Here is a 24,066-nt window from a genome sequence, read left to right on the forward strand (position 1 = left end):
TATTTATCTTTCTCTCTCTGGCTTATTTCACTTAGCATAATGCCCTACAGGTTCATCCATGTTGTAGCAAATGACAGAATCTCCTCTTTTAAGGTTGAATAATATTCCATTGTGTATATATGCCATATTTTCTGGATCCATTCATCCATCGATGGACTACCCATCACCTTCTTTTCCCTCTCACTTGGCTCTATTTCTGTTTATTGTATTTACTACTATCTGATATCATATTACATACTTGTTTTCTTCTTGTCTCCCCCCCACCCACCCACCCACCCACACACACACACACTAGGATATAAACTTCATAAGAACAGGGACTTTTTCCTGCCTTATTTACTGCTGTATCCCTAGCACATATAATATAGTAAGTGCTCAAAAACATTTGTTGGGTGAAAATTGTCCTCCTAGAGGACAGGTGCAATAGGATAGAGGATGGGTAACAGGGATTGGTAAAGAGAGGATTTCCCTGAGATCTGGTCTTGACTAGTGTCTATTCTGGGTTATCTGAATGCATTTCTCTTTTCAAAACATTCAATTTCCAGATTGGGGGATAAAAACTCAAAGACCTCAATAGCCAGGCAGATATTGAAATTAAAAGAAAAAGATGGCTTGATATTAAACACAGGCTAGAGGAAACATGCCTTGCTTTAAAGGGCAGTCACTATTCTTTTCTAGATTATTGCCATGCTTGCTAAAATGTGAACCTAAGGTTATGAGAGCTTCAGGGTTTTCAAGTGAAGTTGAAAGCCCGGATATGCAATATTTTTATTTTAAAATATTAGTATCTACTTTTTGGGAAACGTATAGACCAACAAAAACCTTTTTTCTGGCCCATTGTATACCAGTTTGTACTCTCTGTTTTAGGTAGCATTTAAATGTTTTCACTGTGCTTTGCAAAAGGATGCAGTTCATCTTCCCTTACTCCATTTTCTTTAGGAGCTCTCGACAATATGGTAGAGGTCCAGAAAATAACAAGAAGCCCTATGGTCCTGATCCAACATATTAAATCAGACTGAACTCTGGCTCGTATTGCAAAATTTCAGTTATTTCCTTTGGAGTTGAACCTTTCAGGCTTTATCACAACATAGCCTGGCATCAGTAGCCACAGGATTTCCACCTGGAATATGAGTATGGCTCGTTTTATGGAACAATAGCTTCCTGATGATCTATAAGTGAAATATCAAAAATGCCATAAGTGATCATTATAGAGAAGAAACATTTCATGAATCCTTTCACAAAGTGAAAAGGCCTTTCGTAAAATGAAAACTCATGTCTAATATATGCAATTAACAGGGTCAGGCATTCTCAAAGCAAGATGTCTCTTACCTATGCATCTTCTACCTTCATTTACTAACCTGCTATGCCCTCACTCTCCAATGAACTATTTGCCAACAAGTACAACTAACATTTTAGTAAGAAATTCATTCTTTTTTTTTTTTTTTTTTTTGTGAACCAAGACTCTGAACTTAATGCTAGGAAAATTCTGATAATTATGCCTTCTCTGCACATACTCCCTTTCCCACAAACAGAGACATATCAATGACTCTCTCTTTCTCTTCATTTCTAGTGCTACTGCCCCACCCTGAACCCCCAACCTGTATAGGAGACCCTCAGGTGGGATCTCCTAACCTGCTTCCCAAATTATGAGCAAGCTTAGAATAGTTCCAGTCTTCCTGCTCTCCAGTCCCTTGACTTCAGCTATTATTTGTCCCATTCTATACTGTCTGATCTTCATGTTCAAAGTGAAGAACTAGCTGGGTTCAAACTAAGAAGGTTAAAAAGAACTATATTTGTACTTTGGGTGCCTGGAAAAAGTTACAATCCCATAAATATTTGCTGTTCTGGCTATCTCTATCCTTGTGAAGCGTATACACGACACAGTCCAAATAAAATGACTTTCACCTTCTCAGTCAGGAAATGTCCCTAGAAGTATAGATCCTGCTGAGATGGAAAATGGCAGTTGAAAACAGAAGACAAAAGAAAAGCTAGGTGTCAACTGGGTGATGGCAATTCTGCCCTCTGATTATAGGATACATGTTTCCCTTTTAATGTGACTGCCTGGGCTGAATCAAAGAATACTGGTTGAGTCTCAGGGACTCAGTCCACAGTTTTCAATGTAAACAGCCATCATTAGGTCATATCTTTCAAAGATATTTTTATAAAATGGACCCCAAAACCACAAAGGTACTTTTCACACCACAGTTTTCTTCCATAAATTTACTGCTGAAAAAGGTGTCTGCTACTTGGGAGCACAAATTGTTCCTGCTGCTGAAGTTTTCCATCTATCTAATAGCAACTCTACTCTGTAAATAACATAGAAATTGGTGGAAAAAAATCCCATTCAGTGACTTTGAAAACAGTTGAAATCTGTTCTGACCAGAGAGTGAGACAGAGGGAGAGAGACAGAGACAGAGAGTTAACAAAATTACAACATTAAATGAACATTTTACAACAGGAAAAACATGTTGAATCAAGTCAATCAATGACCTAAGATCAAAGAGAATTCAGTTTTCAGAGTAAACAAAAAAAAAATCATATTGTCCTGTCAATTTAACACTGGCTAGAAAAACAAATACCTTATGCTAATACATATATATGGAATCTAAAAAAAAAATGGTTCTGAAGAACCTAGAGGCAGGACAGAAATAAAGACACAGACATAGAGAATGGACTCGAGGACATGAGGAGGGGGAAGGGTAAGCTGGGACGAAGTGAGAGAGTGGCATGGACTTAAATATACTACCAAATGTAAAATAGATAGGTAGTGGGAAGCAGCTGCATAGCACAGGGAGATCAGCTCAGTGCTTTGTGACCACCTAGAGGGGTGGGATAGGGAGGGAGACGCAAGAGGGAGGAGATATGGGTATATACGTATATGTATGGCTGATTCACTTTGTTATAAAGCAGAAAGTAACACACCATTGTAAAGCAATTATACTCCAATAAAGATGTTAAAAAAAAATAAAGACACTTGATATTCTTTTTTTTTGAATAAAAAAAGAATGCATAATTGATAAAACAGTAAGAAAACAAGCAAAGGTTGTGATACTGCAGCCCCACAGAGGTCTCATAAGCAAGCCTGCCTTACCACCCACATAGAGGCAGGAGTTGTTCCTGGGGAGACACTTTCTATAGGGAGGGCAGGAGGCAGAGCTAATATGAGGTAGGATTATTTTTACCTGAAATTTTGCGGCCTAATTTTCCAAATGACCACCTCTTGCAGCAGGCATGACAGAGATAGATTCCAATTTCCTATCCCTACTCATTATGTGGCCCCTCATAATGCTCCTTATTAATATATTTTGTCTCTCACAACAGCTTCACTCGCTTCTTTTTTCTATCCTTCTCCCTCTCTCCTTACTGAAAAAGAATACATTTATATTTCTTACATTTCTACTCAGCGACTCTCCTCATTGGCCATGCTGTCTCTGGCCACTACCATCTTCTCTATTACTCCACCTCTTTTAAAATACCAAATTCTCTATCTCCCTACAAAACCTAAAACTTCTCATATGCTGGACTCCAAGGAGCCCCTCGTTCCTTCTTGATATAGCTACAGAATTCTTCAATACCCTCCAATAAACTGTCTGAGATCTGCTCGGTCCTATCGTTCTGCCTGGCAATTGTAGTTTAGCTTCTTTCCTTGGAATTGAAAGGGCAGAAGAATCCAAAATTCACTGCAGGTCACATGTTCTCGAGAAGCATTACCAAGAGTTCTATGGAGGAAGAGGGAGAAGGAATTTCATTGTCACTTTCCAGAGGAGCTTACAAAACTGTGGTGAATAAAAAGAACCTTAAATATGAAGTTAGAATATCTGGGCTCAAGTCCCATCTTGGCCACTCAGGTGTATGACCTTGGTTAAGTGAATTAAACTACTGAGTCTTAGATTCTTCAGTGATGAATTTGGACCAACAATTCTTGCCCTAAAGGATTACTTAGAGAATAGATAGTAGACTGGTAGAAAATTTTATCTATAATATACATTACTTGTAGTATATATTATATATGTTAATCTTTTTTCTTAATCTTATTGTTATATTGAGCCTAATTTATCTTGAGCAATAAGCCTATATAGAGACAAGGGACAATCCCAGGGAAAGGCTCATGATTTTATTGTCAAGAGACCTTCAAGAATGGCAGTCTGTCATGGTCATCAATTTGCTTTTGGCATTACCCCAGAATTGATCCATCCAGGGAGGCTGATTGATGCCAAGCAAACTCATAAGCAACTGATGTACAAACTAAAATACCACTCCCTTTTTCAGTTTGTAGTTACGTGGTAAGCTGAATTAATAATAAAAGAGTCACTTGGTAATTATGGAATTAGATTAAGGGGAGCTTAGCTAATTTTTAAGATAGTTTTATCTGTATTATGTTGAGACCAATGAATTTCCCTGTCACACAGTGGAAAATATCTCTGGTCTAGTGTCTTTCAGATTCAGCATTTCTCCTCTGGACATTGCTGAATTCATATTCTAAATTCTTCTCTGACTTCCCCTTTCTCTAAATTCCATGATGCTATCCCCTCTTTTGATGATACACCCTAGATTTTGTTAATATCACTAATTAAGCTACAGGTAAGTCACTATGTCCTGGGCCTAGGATATACTATGTCTCCTTCCATTATGTGTTGATTTAATTGTTCCAACTCTCAGAGTACTAGGGGTGCCCCACTGGAAGAGCCTAAGGCTGCTATCAGGTAGCCTGGTGTTGGCTGAATAGGCCAAGTGATTAGCCTAGATTTCTCATTCTCTTTTAGCACCATTGGGCATATTATATCACATACAAATTATAGTCATTTATTCAGATAAGTAGGGGAAATGGATAAGCTAATTTCCCCTGCCTACCTTCTATTGGATTATATTCTACTGTGGTTAAATGAAACAGTTAAATCCTGTAGGCTCATTGGTTTTTATTTGATTCTGAGAATAATTTTATGATGCTGTTCTCCTGTAGAAGAATAGGGCCTGTGGCCTAAGAAGTATTAGATTGTAATCTTGCTAAGCCAAAAGATAATTTAACAGAAACAACAAAATATTGGACCTGAACCCAGTAAAAGGCAGCTCTAATAGTTTCCTGAAGTACATTTAAAGCAAAAGTATACATGTGAGGTCTAGATGTGTTCAAAACAAAGTGGGAGAGACTATTCTTTTTCAGATAGACATCACTTTCAACAGTAAAATTTTTCAAATATTTAGAAGAGAGTTAATTTAACAAGAAATTGATTTACACAAATGTATCAAGAACACATCTACTTACTGCATTAAGCAAGAATCTTCTGTAAAGAAAAACAGAATGGGTTGTACATCTTAGAGACTAGAAATATGGGAAGTTCCTCAATGTTGCTGATTTAATTACCTTTTCCTGTTTATTTTATTTGTTCCAGATTTAATCTACAAAATTGAACTTGCAGGAGGCCTGGGAGCAATCTTCCTCCTCCTTGTACTGCTCGTGGTCATCTACAAATGCTACAATATTGAATTGATGCTCTTCTACCGACAGCATTTTGGAGGTGATGAAACTGCAGATGGTAAGCTGTCTCCTATTGTTCAAATTCAATTAAAAGGCATGAATTTGTGATTATGTAAGAGAATATCCCTATTCTTAGGAGATACATGATGAAAAATTTAGAGTTAAAAGGCTATGACTAATGCAACTTACCCTCAAATAGTTCAGAAAAAAATGGTATTAATCTATCAAGAAAGACAGCAAAGGGGAGAAAATATTAATAGATGAACCTGGGTAAAGAATATATGGGTGTTCTTTAAAATAGTTTTATTTCTTGAAATTTATTTCCAAAATAAATAGTTTAACAAGGAGCTATTAGTTGGTCAGGAGATCAAACAATTGCTGTCAAAGCCCTTTCCCTTATTAAGAAACAAATTAAGAATCAATTTCATTTTTTTCTTCCAGAAGATTCAAATTTAGGCACAGATCATATTTAGCTCTTCCTGGCATTGAAAAAAGCAAATTATTCAAAAAATATATTAAAAGCTATGGAGATACTCATTTTAAAGCTCATAGTACATCTGGACTGATATATTTTGGATGATTGTAGCACAATTCTCAAAGGTGACCTCAATGGAAAAAAATTCAGAATGTGGCTTATAATTTTCTTCTGTTTGTCATTTATGGCCCTTGAAAATCTTATATATGAAATATCAACAAAACGTTGTGTTGAGCCTTGTTTCTTTGAACATTCAAAAATGATTTAATTTTTCAAGAGAACAAATTACCATATTTCCAATCAATACCAATAAGAAATCATGACATATCACTCCTTATGCATACAGTCCTCGCCCACAAACTACTATAAGCCTTGGAAACATGTGTATGGAATGCCTTAGGTAAGCCAAGATAAAAAAGAAGTTCAATTGTAAGTCATTCCTTTAAAAAGCCAGATTTCAATTTTAGTTTTCATTCTATTGGAATAATGAAAGTTAGAGCTCTTGTTTGTTTTGAGATCCTCAAAGGAGAGCAGTTTATGATTTTGTTTTATTTTTATAGTGATAGGAGAAAGGCAGAGTGGTGAATGTAACATCAAAATTTTTGAAGAATCTTTGATTTTGGTCTTATTGTTACTATGATATGAACAATGATATGAGTGTGTTTTAATTGACTTTTATGTTTTCACAGTAAATTCGAGAAATGCTGTTTGGTGAACACAGATGCATGCTCATTATCAAAGCAGTGTATTTACCTAATGATTATAGCAGCCTATTCAAAAGTACCAAAGACCCTTATTTAGATATATCTTCAATATGAGAAATTAGGGCCTGTTCTGATGATAATTACATGCTCCAACAATATGTATGAAAATGTAGTCAATTACCTTCAGTTTCTGTGTACAATAATTAATATTGAAAAATCTGACTTCTTAACCTGTACACATAAAATAATGAGATGAAATATGCTATTGAGGAAAATTTCACTGGTTCCCAAGTGCCAACAAATGGCTAAAGTATCTAACTGGGAATGTTAAAGATGCATTGTCTATATGAAAGTACATGAAAGGGAGTCTGCTCTGATTCATTTGCTTTAGGTCATGATTACAAGCAATATGTTAATACTTTCTGCAAGAGGTGATATAGTTTATGAAGTTAATCTGAAATAATTACTTTCATCACCCACATCCAATAATCCAGACTAACTGATCAGTTGTAGTACATATTTGTAAGATTAAATTCATGCTAATATCATAGGACATTTTGCATCTATATCTCCAATGTGACCCATGTGGCCAAAGATGACAAGTAATCTAGAGCATTTTGGTTAGAGAATTGTGTGTATTGGTTCCAAACCAATTATTTTAGGGAAAAATTCAATTGGGCGGGAACTTCAAGGATTTTCAGCAGGAAGGAAAATTAAAAGTTTATATTCCTACATGGAAACTTGGACTTTAAACACACAATCTCTGTACTAGCTGAATAGAATACTAAAAAGTCAGCAGATATGTAGTGAGGATGAATAAATGAATATGAAAGCCCTTCTAGAAATATCCAGTTTCATGATTCCAAATGTCAGCTAGATAGCCTACTGAATTTTCATTTCTTTATTTAAATATTTTGACATCTCATAGACACACCATAGTTTTACCCATGTACTTTTTGTTCATGTTTTCTCTTGGATTCATATCTATAGTAGCATTTCCTGAAAGTTCTTATAAAAAGGCCATATTTTTTATAAAATAAAATCTATCAAACTGACTTCTTAAACATTTTTGATATAATTCATTTCATTTCAATTCATCAAACAATGATTGCTTCATTTATTTCATCTTTGAATTATGCAGTCATTAAATACTTATTAAGTGTCTACTGTGTGCCAAGCACTATGAATGATGTATATACTTATATATATTCTTCACCTGGATTAACCCTACACACACACACACACACACACACTGGTAGTATAGTAGACATTGAAGACACAATAATCCACAAAGTTACACAGTCTTTGCACTTTAGAAGCTAAGGATTTAGCACTGTGTTTAGCAGAGCCCCAGAAGAACTACATTGTAAACAGGAATGGCTTCCTAATGGTGAACAGGATTAAAATGAGATTTTAAAATGGGAAGGACAGTGTGATAACAGGAAAATTCTTCCACAGAGAGTTTGGTTCCCTTTGTCATAACTTCTCTCTTCATTGGGAACAGCATACCTATGGTGACTACTGTGCGAGCCCTCTTCCTTATAATGTTCTGTCTCCATTGTGCTGTTTTCTGGTTCCTCAGTTGAGCTTAGTCAGCATGATTTAACACAGAGGAATGCTCATTAGCCTCACCTAGCAAAGTGGTGTTGCTGAATTGCCATTCGGTTTTAAAACAATTTTCAGGACTTGCTGTTAAACTTTACTTGCATCATATTGTTGATATTGCTCTATCCATCTTGCTCCTCTTTGTGAGCAACAGCTGTGGCTATTCATGAGGTTTTCTTGGCTGTCTACATAGAGCTGAAGTGCATTTTTAAAACTGTGGCATCTGCATCACTGCTTGCTCACTAGCTGGCACCCTAGACCTTCTGGGACATCTGACATGGTGGCTTTAAGAGCTCTCTTCCTGCTCTGGCCAGCTACCATAAACTCTTCACCTTTAGTTCACCTTAAAGGGACATGACTGAAACCAGAAGCAACCATTTTCCAAAGAATGATGTGTTTCTAGAATGTTGTGTACAATTTGTTATCCAGATGTGTTGGGTGTTAACACATATCAAAGACATCCATGTTCTTTCTCATAACTTGACTTGGGATATGCAAATATAGCAATATTTTTCTGGAAAAAAGTCTTTGTAGCATCACCTATATTAGAGTATAGGTGAAGCAAGTAAGGATAGGACCAGGAATACGTGAGATTAGGCATGGTTGGAGGGCAAATAGTCATAGTCAGGACAAGCAATGTGGCAAGAGTCTAGAAGTTCTGGCCAGATGGGTGAAAGAGTCAGGTAGTCATTGCAGATGGCTAGCTCATAGTAGATGCTCAACAAATCACTGTTGAATGAATTAATAAGTTGTTGAATTTCAGGAGGTTTGTAAGATAGAGTTATCAAAGTCAGAGGAAACTAGGGTCTAGTCTAACATTATGGAGTTTGAGGCAGCAACACCATCCATCAAAAACAATGAAATACATTCTGCTCATAGAAATGGATCTGTTTGTCCTTTGGCCTATTTTATTCTTCCAGCTGTGTATCATCGGCAGCTCTCAGTCCCAGGTGAGTAATTATAGCTGGAGAAAGTCAAGGGCCTGCAGATGCATCCTGAGCTTGATTGGAACAGGGGCAGAGGTGCTAGGATTACCAGGAGGTTCTTACATTAGCATTGCTTATGAACATTCTCACTTCCAAGTGGTGTTTTATGCATAACAGCGGAATGTGCCCCATTTGTAAGCCAAGTGATCTCAACTATCAGGGCAGTCCTTCATGTGCATCTGCTTCTAGGCAATCAAGTACCCAACCAAGGTTCACAGAAGTCTTTTCCAGCTAGAGGACAGGCTAAAGAGAAGCCTCCTGGCTTCAGGCACCATCTTAACATAAATAAGCAGAGTTCCTTTCATGTGGGGGTAGTGAAGCCTGGAATCTTACTAGACTTAGAACAATATAATCCTGCCTCAGTTATCACTAGATAGTCAGGGGGTCCTGCGTACTCCTACCATAGGGTATTTATATCTCTTTATATGCCTATCACATATTCCTCTTTCAGCAGGTAGAACCAAATTTTAGTGGTATAGGGAAGTGAGTGGCTGCTTCATCCTGTAAATTAACTTTTGGTCAAGATTTAGCTATATTCTAATCAGGTCTGTTTTAATGGAAAATATTTCTGTGTTTTAGAAACAAATCCTGAAATGTTTGCTCGTCTTTTAAAATTATTATTTGCAAGTAACTAGGTTTAATAAATACTAATAGTTCCATATGAGTCTAGGTTCACTACATTAACTTTTAAATTTTTTTCTATAAATAAGGGAATTTTGAAAACCACTATAACTTTTCCAATGTGTTCCTTCTAAAACCAGCGGGGACTAATACTTTGAGAAAAAACTGCATATATATATATATATATAGAGAGAGAGAGAGAGAGAGAGAGAGAGAGTTTTCTCTTTGGGGAGACTGGCTCTGAGCCAATACAGCAAAGGAAGAAAAAAATACATTCTCAAAGCACAGTTAACTCTCTGACTAAATGTGTGAAGGGAAAACCTAATTTGGCAATATTGGAAGGATGTATATTCTGAAACAAAGGCTTCTTTTGGTAGCTTGTGTCAAATTAGTTGGCCATGGATTGAACAAGAATAACAGGCAATGCACTTGTATAAAACCCAGCTGCTCTCTCTAATATTTGGTAATGAACTGCATTTTGTATATGAGGATGACGACACTAACCAACTGGAAGTATGGCATGTGCTACAAGTAGTGTCTCCAGGAGTGAGGCTGGATTATTTCGATCTTCCACACTCTAGGGCCCAGCCCCTCTTGGATCTCTTACACATATTTGTGCAAACAAGGTATAGTCTGTGACCAAGTAACAGAGCCAAGCCAACTGGCACAGAAAGAGTTCAAATCCATGAGTCTATTTAGTCCTGCATTCAAACACACTGAGCTGATCATTCACACCAAAAGTCACAAATAATAGTTCTCTTTTATTCTGTCCTGACTATATGTTGCCCACTGCATAACAGTTTCAGTTCATACCCTATGACTATAACTAAGTTATGTTGAAATGTACCAGATTTCTTATAGCATTGCATGTGACTTATTTTTTCCAGTTATTAATGATAGTCACTAATTATAGTGCTTATTCCAGCCTGTTAATGATTATAGACATTTAGTACTTAAAGCGAACCTAATGATACATACAACCCTTTTGTTTTTCTTTGTTTCTAAGACAACAAGGAATATGATGCCTATCTCTCTTACACAAAAGTGGACCAAGATACTTTGGAATGTGACAACCCTGAAGAAGAGCAGTTTGCTCTTGAAATACTGCCAGATGTGCTAGAAAAACACTATGGATATAAACTCTTCATCCCAGAAAGAGACCTAATTCCAAGTGGAAGTAAGTACTTTCAAGTTTTATATTTTAAAAGTTTGGCTTCACTTAAGTTATGTGGAGACTTCAAATGTCAGAGCCAAGTATTTAGATAGTTTTTCTTATAGGAGATTTTATTAAATTCAACTTTTTCCCCAATACCTGTGTTCTGACTTTCTAGCATCCAAATTTTTTTAAAAGGCACTCTCATTTATATTTTAGGTATGGTTTTTAAATTGTGCTTTAATGGTGTGCTTTATTATACTGCCTTAGTGTTCTGAGAAAATGATGATCGTTTAAAAAAATGTGTGTAAGTCAGATTTTTTTTTGCATTTCAGACTTTTTGCATTTCAGATTTTTTGCATTTCAGATTTTCAATGCATTTCAGTTCCAAGGCTGGTCTTCTGTCATTGTGCTTCTACTTATACCTACAATCATTGTCACTAATAACTCTGAATTTATGCTTTAATACTCATTTCCAGATTTGCAGAAGAAAATCCACTTAAAAATGAAAGTGAGGCCATGGCGTATGGCACCTTCACTGTGTATTTAAATTCTTTTTAAGAAGTTCTAGACTATGTAGGCTTGAGTGCTACTTTTAAATTATGCTACGTATTGAAAGCTATATTTGAGCTTACAGAATAAATTCAGGTTCAAGTAAAAATATATACTTTTTTCCTGTTTCTGTTCAGAGTACTGTACACAGTAAAGTGTGAGGTAAATACAGAAAAGATATGGTCCCTGCCCTCGAAGAGCTTGAAATGCCATTGAGGGAGCATAAAAGTGCTAGAATTCATTTGCATGTCTATATTAATATCCTTGAGAGGGGGAGATTAAGCTGTGACCACAAATCAGAATATGGTAATTTATACACATGGGCTACGAAAATTTAAAAGCTTATATATTTAGTACTTCACAGTATATAGAATATTTTCACATACATTATTTCATTTCATCTTTACAATAACCCTATGTGGAGAAAGAGCAGGTACTGTTATCTTCATCTTACAGATGAGGAAATAAGGCCTGAAAGAAGTCCAAGACCAGTCAGCTGGCAAATGGTAGAGATGGAATAAGAACATATATCTGTTTGATTCTGGTTCTCACTCCTCTAGATCACGCTATTTATTCCTCAATAACTTTTATTCAGATTATCAGAAGTCCACCGTGGTCACTAAACTGACAGGAAACAAATTGAAACAACTGAGTTTTGCTGTTCATCTCTTTTTTCAGAGTGCATATGTTTCTGTATATGTTTGGGTTTGCACATGAGTATGCACACTTACACATGCATAGAAAGAAACCAGACAATATTTTCTGGTACATTACTTTCTACAAATGTAATATTTCCCCAGATTTCTTCCCATGATCCTCTCCTCTTTTCTTTCTGTAATTTCCTTTATTTTCATGACTTTAAATACCACTTCTACATTGATCGAGCCCCAAGTAACATGCAGATACCTCAGAGTCATTTTTGATTCTTTTGTATCTCTCTCCCAAATCCAGTGTCCATTGCATCTTTTCCATTACCACTTCCACCATTCTAGTATAGGTCCTAATCACCTCATTCCTGAATGTTGATTACTCTCTGCCTTCCCTATTTTTCCTCTTACGCATCTAGTCCCACTAATATGTATACCTCCTTGATCATGTCTCTCCCTTAATTCAACAACCTTAAATTCTTCACCATTTCTTACAGTATAAAATCCATTAACCCTTAGCTAAACACTGCTACAGTCTGGTGCAACACTTTTGTTCATGTTAGTCTTCTACACCTTTACAAATCCTATTTATACTCTCCATAACACTACCTCTGTGAAAAGTCCATAATAATTTCTCTAGCCCTAGAGTATGTGGTGTATAATCACTTGTTTGACTATAAATTTTGTACTCCTTACTCCTGTGATATTTTGTATTATTTTCTTTTTTTAATGTAGTGTTCCAGCTATTTGTCTTATCTTCTCAGCAAAACTATAAGCTCCATGAGGGCAAGGACTGTCTCTCATTCATCTTCATACCCCTGTTATCATCTACCAAAATACTTGAACTCAGCATATGCTTCATAGATGCTTGTTGATTTTGTTTTAATAGTATTGGTTTAAGACAAGAGGAAATAATAAGAATGAAATAAGTAAAAATTTTAATTTTTACATGACAGTATCTGAAAGGCATTTTTTTAACAAAGTGAATATGAAATCTAAAAAAGGAGCTTTCTGCTGAAAGAAAAAAATGTAATTAATAGGAATAGTTTCAGTCTTAATGTGTATATTACTTTTATTTTTTTCAGATATTAGAAATAATATCTACAAGAGGTTGATCAATCATTAATGAAATATCAAAAATATCCCTTTACTATTTTTTGGTTTAATTCCTTAGATTCCTATGTATTTTTTGCATTTTTGCCAAGAGCATCTTGTTAACTATCAAAATTCTGCAACATCGATTTTTAGAGTGATAGTGTACTAAATTGTATTAAAGTAATATCATTACCAAAGTGGAATTTATACTCTATGTCAAGTCACCTTCAGTAGGATTCAATATGAATTCAATTTCTGCCTTATTGCATTACAAAATTGTTGGCACCACAATAGACAGTCTTTATCAACCCCACTAAGTGACTTAAAAATGTCACCCTTCATGTCTGAACACATCAAATTTGATTATCTTTCTTCTGACCTGGAAAACAATGCTTCAACATTGTGCACATCAGAAAAGGAAATAGGGACAACATGGAACACAGGCAAGCCACTTTACCTGAGACTCAGTAGATGACACTTGTTTATTATATAAAGAAGCAGCTATTGTGCATGGGTGAGAGTGAGACCCAGAGAGCATGAGAGCGAGAGAGATGCATCCCCAAACGTGTTCTCTTAGTTCTCTCAGATAGTCTATTTTGATGACGACAGGTCAATTGAATCAACCTGCTGTGTCAATTTAGCCAAACAGGTGGTAGACTATTTTACACCTCATTGAGTCAGCTAGTTGATTGGCTAAATTGATTGAAATCGATTAGTTGTTTTGGTGTATCACAGACAAGTCTGAATGTCCTCCTTGGTCATGGGGTATGAGGCTTACACAAGCCATATTTCCGAGCACAAAACTACAAGATTTTAGTTGAGGACTATAACACACTACACAAGAGATAATAGAAGGTTGTCACCTCGTATACCCTGGCATTTAAAGAACTCAACATAAAAATACCCAAGATGATGTTATTAGGGTGAAGAGAGATTTTTATAGTCCATAGAAGATCATTTTAGTTTTTTTGAGATTGCACAACAATTAGACTGAGCAGGGACTTGGATCCTGGGTACTCAGTGGTACACAGGAAGACTCCTTTTACAACTAAGCCATTTGGGACAACTATGCAGTTTTTAGATGCAACCACTGGAGGGTGTTTGATTTTAATCCTTCCTTCCTGAACGAGGAAATTCATGTTCTCTGAATTCCGATTTGCGAGTGTAACCTGCAGAGGTTCTTAAAAAGGCCCTTTGACCATTTTTCTTTTCCATCAACATTTCAGAGCTGGCTGAGCCGTCACCATGTCACGATTAACGAGTTTTTCCTTGGCATTTTTAGCACGCATTCAGGAAGTCGATGAAGTATATGAATAATATACTTGATTTACACATGAATGACAGAGTAGAACATTTTGGACTTGGTGTATGTGTGTTATTAAAGAAGCTTCTGTGGTCTGTAGTTGCAGCCATTGGTACAGATTTAACAGGTTATGCTATATAAATATAGACACATTCCTGCGGGGGGGGGAAGTAGTTACAATATTATAAGCTACGTTTGTCCCTCACATCTCATTTAAAACATGTTGACCCAAGACTGCTCCTTCCTCTAAAAACTAGCAATGAGGCCTTTGAGAATTGTAAAAGCAGACTTCATAATATCATTCTTGACCTACAACAATAATTTTCTATGAATCAAACTAATGAAGTCTATGACATAAACCCATTCATGTTTAATGCCTTCACTTTTGATGTATCTTCAGTTTCTTTTGTACCACTCTCATGGTATTCCAACTCAACCTCATCAACACACAAATATTTCCAATGTATACAGTTTCAGAAGTACATGAATGGGTCTCCCTCACCCTTCTCCCTCCCCCTGACACCAATGCACACATGACCATGAGTTCACAAAAAGCTTCAATATAAAGATTTCACTTTCCAAGGTGAGGTATAGGTAACTGTACCCTTCTCGCATGCCCTACTAGAGAAGTGTCCTTTGACCATCATGGAACAGCACAGGTGGGAAGATTTGACACAAACATTTTTCCTAAATGCTAAAACTAAAAGTCTTCAGATCTGGACATTTTCCTGGCAGTGACCTACCTTTCCATTCTTGAGCCTGTGGCCAGGATCTTCCTTATGTTTTCTCAGGTTTGGTGCCTGAATGTGGCAAGAATTTCTACTTTCCAGTAAAAGTTTGGTCTGTCTCTTCCCAGGCTAGAAACATCTGTAGTAGAATAGCAAAAGCAACTTTGTTGCCAACAGGCATCTGAATGTCAGGAGTGACAAGCAACCAAAAGAAAGCCAGAGAGAAAACACTCTACTCAAACTGCCTAGAGACACAAACTTGAGAAGTAGAGATTTTCTCACCCATGCAGCTGCTGGGTTTTGTGGTGTAAAGTACTCTACACAGAGCACATTGTGTTCATAGGGCCTAGTGGATCCTTTAGGAATGAACAGATGTGCTCTGAAGCTGACATGTGACCAACAGAACCCAGCTGTGCAGTTGAGATCCTGAGATTGGGGACATTTTTGGATGAGTACCATTTAGGCTTTTGAGCCCATCTTATCTCAGTGTTTCTGCAGAGATTTAAAAACATAAAAATATAAAAGTTAATCAACTGGTCAGATGGAGAGAATAGTACTCCAAGACTAAAAGTAGAAACAACCCAATCCTGTAGCTTTTGTTTGCCCTTAAGAGAAAGCAAGCAAGGTGCTTAAAAGTGCATGTGCAATACTGATTAACAATTATAAATTGAGCTAGTTCTGGCTGAAGTTTTAGAAAAATCTATAGATGATTAAGTGCACATTAAAGAGAAAAAAATCTTTCAAAGTCTTTTAGCTCAGTTTCCTCTTCTAATCATAGGAAGACTATGAGGATCTCTGTGTGAGTTCTTCCTGCATTATTGCACCAGAGAAAGACACTAGTGAGCGAAAAATATTATCGTGCGTATGGCTGATCAGCCATGTCTATTGAAATTATATTTATGAATTTGGCCTCAAATATCAAATTGTCTTTCCATTTGTTTTCATGCTCAAATTTCTATGAGTTTCTCTCACTCAAGAATCCTAGGACTCTTTCAGTAATTTAAGGGAAAAATTATAATGTCTGATTACATTCTTGCATTTGCTAGACCTTCCTCATTATTCTAATCTTCAGTTCTTTAATGGCCATGTGATTGTGCTGACATTGAAATGACAAATGACTAGAGAATACATCTGGTGTCACATGATCCCTAGTCACTTCTGAAGTGAGGCATGCAAAAAACATTTTTGTACATGGATCTGTAGCTACTCATTGCCAATAGTTCCTCTAATAGCTGGACATATTGGATACCATTCAAGGAAATTGTCCTTGGGGAGTAATAAATTCCTTTTCCAGGCAATCTAACGTCTGTGACCTAAAAAGTGTGAGGCAGGGGTGACATGCACAGTCATGGAAATTTAACACATTGTGTACAATTTACTCACATGGAATAAAATTAGATATGCCCACCATCCCCTTCATGTTACAGTCAAGAGAGAGGGAACTGTATCCAATATGCCCAGCAAAGTACTGCGGTCAATGGACTGAGGTTTCTCATCAAAGTCTGAGGTAAAGGAAGAATCCATTGTGTAGAATTTCAATCAGGAAATCTACTTTTTGGATAGCACAAAGAACAGACACCTTAAAAAAGAGTAGAAGACCAGGATAAAATTGTCTTAATTACCAAAAGAACCACAGAAAAGACTATATAAGGAGCAAGTTGTCTTGTTCCATATTTATCAAGATTTCACTGATTAGAATTAGTTATACCTACAAATTTTTAGGGCATGAGTTTAAGGGGGAAAAGAGGAGGGGAAGGATATTTTGCAGACTCTCTTTGTTTGCTACTCTCCACATTTTCTTTCTTTTAGTATTATCTGAATGTGTTCTATTACTTACCTCTATTCTCAGTGAAGAGGTAAAGAGGGAAGAGAAAGAATTTAGAGATGTGGACAACATTCCAGAGTAAATTCTGCCCACCGTCATGCTTCCCTGTCCATCCACTGGTGAAATGCTATAGCAAAAGTAAAGGATTCACTACCAGAAATACAGCCTCCAAAGTCAAAACTGTAAATAAATTGTGGTTCCCTGCACTCACAAGGACTCAACAAATCCATGTTAACTGTTGATCAACTTTTTAATCAGAATCAGTTAGAACATTTACGCTAGTCAATAGAAAACAAAAATCCTGCCAAAAAATTTAGCCCAGTGAACTATGAATTATCAAGCCAAGGACTGGGAGGAGGGGCCAGGGAAGGTTTTTGTAGGGCAAGTAATATCACACACTGTTTAGAAAGCCCCCTACTCCCCTCACACACACCTGGCTAAATAAAAAATTTTGTACCCTCAATCTCTGTGGCAGACAACACAGACTCTTACATCTGCCAGAGACAGAAGCAAGGCCCAAAAGCTTTAGCAACATTGGCCAAGACAAAGAGTGAGGTTGTCAACCTGTATCTCTTTCAATAGGTTAGTATTAAGTGTCATTATTTTAAATGCAGGTAGTATTTTCAGTAAGACTACATTATAAAGTACCTCACTGTATGCCTCTATTTATACCAGAGGTCTAATAATTTTTTACCAAATATTTAGTGCAGAGTAATACACTTTTTTTGATACATGTGAAATCTGTATTATTTTTGCTGGTGTTTCCTCACCAGTCGTAGGAGTGGATCAATCTCAATCATTGTCAGAAATTGTCTTGATTTTAAGGATTGATATATTAATCCATAGGTTTAATAAATATCACCATTGATAGCTATCAATTAACTAATATTCACTAAAATTGGTGGGGTATTATCAGTTTTGATGCATCCTATCTCACCCTAATGATTTGTCTGTTTAACTGATATTGGTTGTACATAACTGTGAATATAAGCCTACCAAGATTCTGTTATTTGAACCTGGCAAAGTAATAAGTTACGCTTTTGTTTACAGACTATTTGTCTTTTAATTTTTAATATGCTATCTGCCCCTAATAATGATCCTGACATAAGTGGAAGTGTCAACACAAAGATAATTTATAAGTAGCTAATTGATTAGTTTGATAAATCAGATGGTTAGTAGGCAGTAGCAAGACCACATAGAAATTCATTAATGAGAGTGGTCTCCCCTTGTCCTTCTGCCTACGTCTGCAGTAGATTCAAAGCCTGACATTTAAGAGTACTGAGTTCTTTGGGAAAGAACATACACCCCATTAGAAGCAATTTCTTGGGGCTGCCATTATATTCTTTCTGCTTCTATTTTGTCCTTTTATTTCTTCCTTCAGTTTACATTTTGCTTTGTTAATGTGTCCTGTTTTCAAGTCACTTTTGTAGATTGAATTCTATTTTTCTAAATACACTGGAATTTTGGTTTATACAACTGTCCGTTTTGTTTGTTTGTTTTTTTACAAAATTGTGAAGATCACAAATAGGTTAAGTGTAATAGCTTTGTTTCATGGCTGATAATCTAGCATGGTTTCATAGCCTTGTTTAGAGAAGCAGAATGCTGTCAGACACAACCCTCTTTAGTTTTTTCTGTCATCATAAGTTACTTCAAACCAAAATCTGCAAAGAAATAATGACCTTTCATTTAAGTGATACTTTATATTTTTATGTGGAAAAAAAGAGTCTTTTAAGGGATTCCTGCTACTCAGTTGCTAAATTTGCCTGAACAAGTCAGGGCAAGATTTAGCGAGTATTCTTATGTGCTGTGGATTTAGGGATTTTTTTTTTTGAAAAACATTTCTTTATTATCTCTTCGTGGTAAGAAACCTTTTAAAACGGTTTCTGAAGTTTTCTAACATGTCTCCCACAAAACCACAGCCCTACCATGACAAACACCACTGCCTGTCATGGACTACACTAGCTATGGACCAGCAATGCCTTAACTTGATGCCTGTTTCTGCTTAGTTTATTTGGAACTTTTCCAAACCTAAACATCCTGATTGGTCTCTAATTCAGGGGTGGCAACCTTTCTCTGTAAAGGTCCAGAGAATAAATATTTTAGGCTTTGTAGGTTATATATGGTCTCTGTTGCATCATATTCTTTATTTCTTTTACAACCCTTTAAAAATGTTTTAAAAAATCATTCTTAGCTCACAGGCCATACAAAAATAGGACATGGTCCTAATGGATCAGGCTCCAATTCACAGTCATTGGATACAGACATGCAGCCCCAGGGTAAGGGGAAAATTATTTTGGGCACTTGCTGTGTAGGAGCCAGCAACGACTGCCTGGCTAAAGATTAGCAAGTAAAAAATATTAACTCTACCTGTTGGGTCCCTTGCTAATTTATTTATACTTTTCATGATGTTTAGGTCCTTGTTTTTTCCCAAAGATAAAGAGACAGAAAGAAAAGATTTAGGAAGGGAGGGAGAAAGGGGGCAAAGGGAGATAGGCAAAAGAGGAAGGGAGAGTAAAACAACAGGGGAAGGGAGAAAAAAGTGAGAAAGAAAGCAAAGAGGGAGGTAAAAGGACAAGAGAGACAGCACAGGAAAAGAAAAAAAAAGAAATGGAGAAAGAAAGAGGAGCAAAGAGGGTGAGAATGAGAAAAAAAGCATAGAAAAACAGAGAGAACAAGCCAGAATATGGAAGCTAGGGCACAGTCTCGCCTTCTTTTCCTTAGAGGCACCTCCCCAGCTGCTTTCAAACATTGAGGTTGCTGCCCAGCCACTGATCACCATCCCAAGAAGTGAAATGTGGGCTTCACATCTGAAAACTTCCACTTGGTTTTTCACCAAGTGAAATGGAACACGAAATTCAGGGCCCAAGAAAATGGCTCATGTTTTCTTTGGGACACTTGGGCTGTGTCTACCCAGGGAAAATTTAGATGTACTGACTGACTGACTCCAGTGCATATGATTAATGTATATATAGGGCAAACCAGGATAATTCAGACCTTTTTTTCTTCCAGAGCAGGTTTTCAGCCGGAATTATCTGGATGGTTGCCTCAACTCTCCACTAGGCTTTGCCAGGATAAGCACAGCCAGCGTAGTATGCAGGAGACAGGGACCACTCCCTCTCTCCAAGGTTCCCTTCAACACCCACACCCTGTGCAGCTGAGTGTAGTGGGATCCGTCCTGACAGGCATTCCTTCTGGGGGCAAGTGAAAATTCTGTTTAATGAATCTCTAAGAAGCCCCCCAAACCCTAAATTTTGCATTCTGCTTAGCTGTCAAATGGCAAAGTGTAATAGACTGGTGAAGGCGGAGAACAATATTAATGGGGGAAAATGTTGTACCCTGTTCCCTTCCCCAATTGAGAAAGAGGATAATAAAGCCAAAGCGTATGACATCCCAGTCAAATTCATTAGTGTGTATGTGTATAGTTTCTCTTATGACTGAACACTTGAGTTGTAATTTTCTTGAGGTGGATAGAGATATGTATAGCTTATACCTTTTGTTTTTAAAAGTATAGTTTAAAAATAAACTACATCCCAACACATAGAAACAATGTTGTTCATAGAGGTATAGTTTCTGTGACAAATGTGCTCCTGCCAAGGTTTGTACAGATCAATTTTTAAAAATTAAATGTAAAGCTACAATTAATGAGGGAAGAATGCTACTTGGAATAATTCCTCGGTAAATCATTTGGTAAGGAATTCTTCTGTAAAAATAACAATTAACTCATACATAACCTGGTAAAATTGTGTTTTCATGGACTCCTGCACTTATACCATGTATAAGTTTGGGGTTTGGTTTTGTTTCGTTTTGTTTGGAGGAAAGGTGAAAAGAATAATGGGAAAGATGCATGATAGTTTATTTTACTGTATCTTACAGATCCAACTTCTAATGATGAAGCTTCCCACATAACTTCTTTCTTTTTGGGAGCAGAAAGAAAGGAAGAAAATGAAGAGTCAGAGCTGTTGATACATTGGGATAATATTTTTCCACTCTATTGAAACTTTCTACCTTTCCTTCCATTCTGTTTCACCAGTTCTCTAAATGACAATTACAGAGTGATAACTTCCCCATTGCTACTTGTGTGGTATTTTTGTTTGTTTTTTTTGTTTTCATTTTTATTTTTTGCAGATTTCAATGCTGATTTTATTTCCTTGAAAACGTGATCTCTAAAAGAAAATGCATAAAATTCTTAATGGGTTCCCTCCCCACTTAGAAGTTGCCTTATTCCCTCAGATACAGTCTCTGTAACTACTGCATGAGAAAAAGTCCTGAAATGTATTAAGTAAAAACCAAAACAGCAATAACAACAAATTGTTAAATGGGCAATTCTCTGTGTATCTCTCAAAAAGTTTTTTGTTTATCTGTAGGGTGTATAGAAAATTTGCTCTTTTTCACTTGTGAAAGTGTTCTTGCTGCCAAATGGTAGAAATAAAATCCTGGAAAAGAGAGATCATCTGTAAAATATGCATCTGTAAAATAAGTTTCTCTTTTCAAATGGCTTGTACTGGGCTGTTTGGTGGCCCCTCACTGTGTACTGGACGTGACTCCTTGAAAGCAGTCTGTAACCTTGGGCAGATTTGCAGTGACAAATGTTGCTATGCTTCTGTAAGCACTGCTTCTGCTAGAGGGCACTGTACATTAGACAAGGCCTTGTGCTCTGCTTAGTAAAGACAGCTCTCTGTTGCAGCACCTGTGTCCAAGTCTCCATTTGTTAACACATGTGTGTGTTTCCCTTTTTGGCGGATAAGACTTTGGGAAGCACGGTTGCAAAAGGATTATTCCATGCGATAAACAAATCTAGAGTTCGTTGAGTGTTTTTCTACTAGGAAAAGGACATAACTTATTCACCTCACTTTCAGAATTGTTCCACAAAGTAGAGCAAAGACTTCTCAGTTGATAGACTCCTCCCCCTTTACTGTTCACTCCACACCATCCCCCACCTCCGACTCCACCCTTCACTCCTCCTCTGAACAAAGAGCAGCTGGTTCAAATTAAAGTCATGGGCACACACACACACCACTTCCCTATCTCCGGGTTTGAAGGGCAAAATGGAGAACGTAAGGTTGCAAAGAACAGAAGGTATTCTGAGAAACAAGCTAGGATTGTAGAAGAGATTTTCCACCATCTCTATCAGTCACATTATCTTTGAAGTATTTATATATTTATATATACATATAAATAATATATATATATTTTATATATATATATATATATATATATAAAATATATATATATTATATATACATAGACCCTCTACTTGTTTAGTAGTTGGAAACTGGGGGAAAAGCAAACCAAACCCATAAATACAGTGACCTTCATTAAAAGGTTCCATTTCTCTCTTCATCAACCCGCTGATTGCTTGTTCACTTAGAGTACTAGCCTGGAAGCCTGCCTTGAATTAAATGATTAAGTAAATAAAAATAACTGAACTACACCTAAGCTCTGAAGAAGTCAGAGTTTATATAGCTAACAGAACACTGTAAGTAATGATGAGGGGAAAGAAAAGTATTAGAAGCTTGGGTTTTTTTTTCATTTTTATTTTTAAGGCAATGAGCTTTCTGAGTGTGCAATACAAGAAAAGAAAATGTGATGTACCTTAGTGAAAGACTGGATCTTTGCTATACTAGGGTGCAAACCTAATGCTTTAAAGACTGGAAATGTCTTTGTTTTACTCTTTCTCTCTTTCTGTGATTTGTAGCCTACATTGAAGATCTCACAAGATGTGTTGAGCAAAGCAGAAGACTTATTATCGTGCTAACTCCAGACTATATTCTCAGACGAGGATGGAGTGTTTTCGAATTGGAAAGCAGACTCCATAACATGCTAGTCAGTGGAGAAATCAAAGTGATTTTGATTGAATGTACAGAATTAAAGGGGAAGGTGAATTGCCAGGAAGTGGAGTCACTAAAGCGCAGCATCAAACTTCTGTCCTTGATCAAGTGGAAGGGACCCAAGAGCAGCAAATTAAATTCTAAGTTTTGGAAGCACTTAGTATATGAAATGCCCATCAGGAAAAAAGAAATGCTTTCTCAGTGTCATGTTCTGGACTCCGCAGAACAAGGACTTTTTGGAGAACTCCAGCCTATACCATCTATTGCCATGACCAGTACCTCAGCCTCTCTGGTGTCATCTCAAGCTGATCTCCCAGAGTTCCACCATTCAGATTCGATGCAAATGAGGCACTGTTGCAGAGGTTATAAACACGAGATGCCAACCACCACTTTGCCAGTACCTTCCTTAGGCAACCACCACACTTATTGTAACCTGCCTCCGACACTACTCAATGGACAGCTACCCCTTAATAATGCCCTGAAAGATACCCAGGAATTTCATAGGAACAGTTCCCTGCTACCTTTATCATCCAAAGAGCTTAGCTTCACCAGTGATATTTGGTAGCGGAAAATCTGAAGTCCTCTGAACAGCTATGTGAGCATACAAAATTTCTGCTATACCAAGCAAAACGTACACCTAATAACATTGAGGTGCTGAAAAGGTGTTCAAAGAAAAAGGCACAGAAATCACTTTTGTATCTAATTTTTTTGTTTACATTTCCAGAATAGTGGGGGGATAGAAGGACCTGCTTTTGTAGTATAGTACCTTGTTCCAATGTACAGTTTTGATTTCTTCCTTAAAAGAAAACAATATTAAATTCTATTCTATAGAGTAGGTTTTATGATACCACTTAGACTGCAAGTTTGGTAGGTAAGTTAATATTTATGAATATTTCAGTACTTACATGTTATTTGAAAGCAGGAAATTTAAAGACTTTAACTGAATTTGAAATTTCTGAACTAAGTTTTAAGGGGAAAAGAGAACTTCTATAGAGTAACTGAAAATCAGGAATTATCAAGAAAGAAGTGTTGAGGCATCCCAAGTGGAAGATTGTTTGTAGAGGAAGA

General features: G+C 36.7%; 1 protein-coding gene across 1 annotated transcript in view; it reads left to right on the plus strand.

Annotated features, from left to right (window-relative positions):
- IL1RAPL2 (interleukin 1 receptor accessory protein like 2) overlaps positions 1–23,563 on the plus strand; it is a 549,721-nt gene extending 526,158 nt beyond the window's left edge. Inside the window, 3 exon segments of the mRNA XM_057537682.1 lie at positions 5,391–5,534; positions 10,874–11,044; positions 22,866–23,563. Coding sequence (XP_057393665.1) covers positions 5,391–5,534; positions 10,874–11,044; positions 22,866–23,563 — 1,013 coding nt within the window.
- Positions 23,564–24,066: the final 503 nt, after the last annotated feature.

The sequence above is a fragment of the Balaenoptera acutorostrata genome, chromosome X (assembly GCF_949987535.1).
Source record: "Balaenoptera acutorostrata chromosome X, mBalAcu1.1, whole genome shotgun sequence".
Classification (NCBI taxonomy): Eukaryota; Metazoa; Chordata; class Mammalia; order Artiodactyla; family Balaenopteridae; genus Balaenoptera; species Balaenoptera acutorostrata.